The sequence below is a fragment of the Geospiza fortis genome, unplaced genomic scaffold (genome assembly GCF_000277835.1).
Source record: "Geospiza fortis unplaced genomic scaffold, GeoFor_1.0 scaffold1532, whole genome shotgun sequence".
NCBI lineage: Eukaryota > Metazoa > Chordata > Aves > Passeriformes > Thraupidae > Geospiza > Geospiza fortis.
The window spans coordinates 317,098-321,368 of NW_005054627.1; the positions used below are offsets into that span (position 1 = coordinate 317,098).

At 56.2% G+C, this 4,271-nt stretch overlaps 1 protein-coding gene across 1 annotated transcript in view; it reads right to left on the reverse strand.

Annotated features, from left to right (window-relative positions):
• The window catches only part of CHRDL2 (chordin like 2), a 23,178-nt gene that overhangs the window by 15,754 nt on the left and 3,153 nt on the right, over window positions 1-4,271 (reverse strand). The window contains exon 3 of the mRNA XM_031064776.1: window positions 1-108. Coding sequence (XP_030920636.1) covers window positions 1-108 — 108 coding nt within the window. The remainder of the gene's footprint in view (window positions 109-4,271) is intronic.

Sequence of the window (4,271 nt, forward strand, 5' to 3'; positions counted from 1 at the left end):
AGCAGCTGCAGCGGATGCAGTACATCAGCCCCTGCGGCTCCAGGTACGGGTGCCAGCTCTCCCCCGGGCTGTACTTCTTGCCGTTGAAGTCGCAGAACGCCTCCGGCCCTGCAAGCAACCAGGAGAGGCCAGGTGAGGAAAGGGGCTGTTCCTGCGTGAGAGCAAGGACAGCCTGCGCCTCGTTCCCCGCGTCCCACCAAACCCAGATTTCGATTTTGCTCCCCCCAGTTTTATTTTATTTTCATGCATTTTTTACCCTGGGACCCGTCCGACCCAAGTGGCAGCCCCTCTGAGCAGACTGGCCTCCCTTTGCAAGAAAGGAACAGAACGGGTGGGTTTGAGGCGGGAAATAGAGTTTTCACTCTGAAACACAGATGCTCGCTGCAAATGGACAGGTGATTTCGGGGTGGAGTTTCCCCCACTGAGATCAGAATGGTGGGGAGTGGTGACAGAGATGTAAGACCCTGAATTTAGGGGACACTTTCACTGTTACCCCAAAAAAAAAAAAAATTATGGGTGAATTTCCCCAGCCAACCCAACCAGCCAAAATTCACTCAACCTTGCTGCAGGGTGGGCTGCAGTCCCTCCTCAGCCCATGACCACCCTCAGGTGATGCTCTACCACAGACAGAGCCTCTGGCCAGCAGGAAAGGCAGCCCTGTGGGTCCACAAAGGTCTTCATAGGTCCTCTCTTTGGCTTGGAGCCTCTCCTGGATGGCTTTAGGCCCTTGATTCCCCAAGCTGCACTTCACAAGTGGTGAGCACCAGCTGTCCAGGCTGGCTGGGCCAGGCACAGCACATGTGGGGGTCTGCAGTGGCTTTGGGGGTTACCAGAGGGACAGGCAGAGGGGTTTTCCTTCCTTTTCCCTGATCAGGGCTTCACATTGCCCCCATAGCTCTTGAGACCCACCAACTCCCTGCTCCTGGGCCATGAGCTTACAGCAGACCACACAGAACTGGTGAGCATGTGGCTTGAGTATGAGGAAACCCAGAGGAGAGAGGAAAAAACAAAACAAAACAAAACAAAAAAATTTTAAAAAAAAATCTAAACAAAAAAAAATGATGGTTTTGCAAAAGGGTGAGAAAATGACTTCATCCCTCCCTGCTTGCAGCATCCCCATGAATTATGCTGAGGGTGAAGAAGTGGAGCTGCCTTGGTGTGACGCTCAGCTCGCAGCTCCCATGCCAGTTGGCTGCTTCCTGCAAACATTTAATCACAAGTGGAGCCCTGGTTTGGGTCCAGCCCTCGAAAGCAGCCTGATTCATGTCTGCAGAGGGCCTGCTGGTAAAATTAAAGCTGGCTGACAGGGCTGGGCAGCAGGAGACACTTGTTGGCATCTCTGCAGTGCTGGGGCTTTGGCAAGAGGTGCCAGCGTGCTTAGGCAAGAGCAGGATGGGGATGGATGGATGGATGGATGGATGGATGGATGGATGGATGGATGGATGGATGGATGGATGGATGGATGAGGCTTAAAAGCTGGAGGCTCCCTGACCATTTTTTCCCATGCCAGGTTAATAATTCCGTGTTCAGAGGTCAAACTTTGGACATCATCCTAGTTCATTTGGAGCGAAAAGCCATTTGTGGCAGTGGATTCCTGCCGTGCTGATCAGCAGGGTGAGCTCACTTGCTGCACCTTCAGCAGCAGCGCGCTCAGGAAAGTCCTGTGGGTTTACTGCTCACTGGATCTAGGGCAGGTCAAGCAGCTGTGGGGTGGCACCTTGTTGGTGGCTGGTGTCTGGAGCTGTTGAGGTGATCCCAAGGAGATGCACACCTTTCTCGAGGTGTGAGAGGTGCAGCCAGGGTGGGTTTCTCCACACCCTTCAGTTTGTCACCCTGGGCTGGCGTCTCTGGAGCACCTTGTGAAGATGCTGCTCAGAGCTTCTGCCACAGCCTCTGGTGAGGCTTCAGTTTCCTGGTAGCTGGAAAGCTTCCCACAGTACCTGTGCTGAATCTTTGATGTCCTTTCCCACCTGAGCCACATGGGCTCTGTCATTTTGGGACTGTTCTTAGCAGTTTGATGGCTCAATAGGAGGTTGTGGGGTCTTGCTCATCTCCGCTCACTCCTCCTCTCCCGTTCCATCCCGAGGCTGGTCCTGCATCCCCAGACGGCACCTTGGGAGCTGTCCCTGGGCTCTCAGCTCCCAGAGCCTCTCTGGAGGTCACACACCTGCCGGCCAGGGCCGTGCTGGGCACCGGGGAGGCAGCTCGTGCAAAGCAGTTTTTAAGAGCAGCCATAAATAAAGTGTAAAGAGCACTGTCTGGTACACAGAGTGCAGGCACTCCTGTGACAGCCTTGTATTTATGAAGGGCTTAAAATGCAGCTTTGCTGAGAAGGGACTGGCTAGAACACACGGGGCCCCTGACGTGGGGCATCCTAAAGATCTGCTCACATCCACATCAATTCCTGCTCGCTCGCCTCGCTCAGCTCTGGGCTGGAAATACCTTCTTGGCACTTTGGGAGCCTGGAGAACTCTGTAGCTCTGACAGTGCAGCCTCAGGAAGCATCTCTGAGCTCTCCAGAGAGGAGAAGCCAGGCAGACAGGATCCTGCTTCCCCCCACTCCTTCCCAAGGGAATGCTCTGTTACCTATAGCAGGGTGTGCAGCCCTCACCTCTCCCTTACCATGGGTAGCACTCGCTTTCCATCCTGGTCCTTCCCATCTTGGAGCACCCTTCATCCCTGCTGGATCCAAACTTTTGGGACAGAGGGATCCCAGGAACCCCCTTTCTCCAGCAAACATGTTAAAAACAAATGAAACAACAGCTTCCAAGCTCCTGGGGAAATCCACTGCCCCGTGCTCTCCAGAGATGCTGGTGTCTAAATGCCTCCAGCCAAAACATCCTTGTGCTCACCACTGCCCCAGAATTGCTCAGAACGCAGCACATTCGTCCCAGTAACCTGTGCCTCTGATGCTTCTCTTCAGCTGGAGTGCAAATCCCCTAAAATAGCCTGTTTCTGTGGGCAAATTCTTCTTTCCTGACTTGCCTTCAAGCCCGGGCATTTCTGCTCCTCACCTATTTTTAGCCACGACACTGTAGGTCCCTTGGCTGATGAGCCTGCTCGTAACTAATTTATTCCTGTCCTCAGTCTCCCTGCACGCCAGCCCTGAGGAAAGGGGGAGCCTGCAGAGGTGGGCAGTGAGAGAAGCCACGATTTGGTGATGACTCCACGATTTGGCGATGACTCTGCCACCCCAACCAGCCTGCTCGTGACCTCGGGGTGAGTCCTGTCCGAGCCCTCCACGTGGTGAGGTGAGCCCTGAGGCAAAGCTGGAGTGTTCCAGAGCTGGAACGCTGCTCCAGCCCTGCTCCAATCCCACAGCCACCAGCTCTCCATCAACGTTCCAGTCCTGCAAACAGCCCCCAGCATGCCCCCGGAGCAGACAAACCCCCACTGCCCCCACCCAGCTCAGTTTATGCCCAGCTTAGGGGCTGTTAGCACCTGCAAAGAGCAAACCCCTCACCTCACACCTGCCTCACCTCCTGGGCATGGCTGCCTGCTCTCCCCAGCAGGGGCAGGGACCCGCACCCGCACCCTGCTCAAGGGGCAGATGCTGTGGGCTGGGTTTGGATGAGCCCAGGGAAGGGAGAAGAGCTGAATTCTCCCAGAGTTTGCTCTCCAGGGCTTTGCACAGCCCCGTCCATCCCCCCAGCACGGCCCACGGTCGGGATGGCGATGCAGGGCTCACATTTTGGGCCCTCACTCCAGGAGGATGGTTATTTGAGTGCCTAATGCACTGCTGGCAGCAGGCACGCTGTAAATCACCCTGACAAAGCCACCGGCAGGCTCCGCTGGGATTCCAGGAGATTAAAGGGAGGAATAACTGCGGGGACACCGCAGGTCCTGCTCCAGTTTGCCCTGGTGGCTCTGCGATGTCGCCCAGCACCCACTGGGAGCGTCCCGGCGCTTTGCCCAAGCCAAGCCCACCTCCCGGCCCCAATTAACACATCCAGCACCCTCCAAAACTCCTGAGCAGCTCTGGACAAGTCCTTCGAGCCTTTCCGTGGCAGTGCCCGACCTCCCGTCCTTATCCCAACCCTTCTGTGCCTCAGCTGGGAGCAAAAGTGGGAGAGACTGCGGGAAGGACAAGGGATGGACAAGGGATGGACAAGGGATGGATCTGGAGGAAAGCCCCCAGCTTTGTTTGGGCCGGGGGAGGCGTTGTGTCTGTCCCGTCCCTCCTCGGAGGGGAGATGCCCTCGGGCAGGGGGGATCCGTGCGGAGCAAGGTCTGTGACACAGCCTCCTGCCCCGTGGCATTCCCAGCCCGTG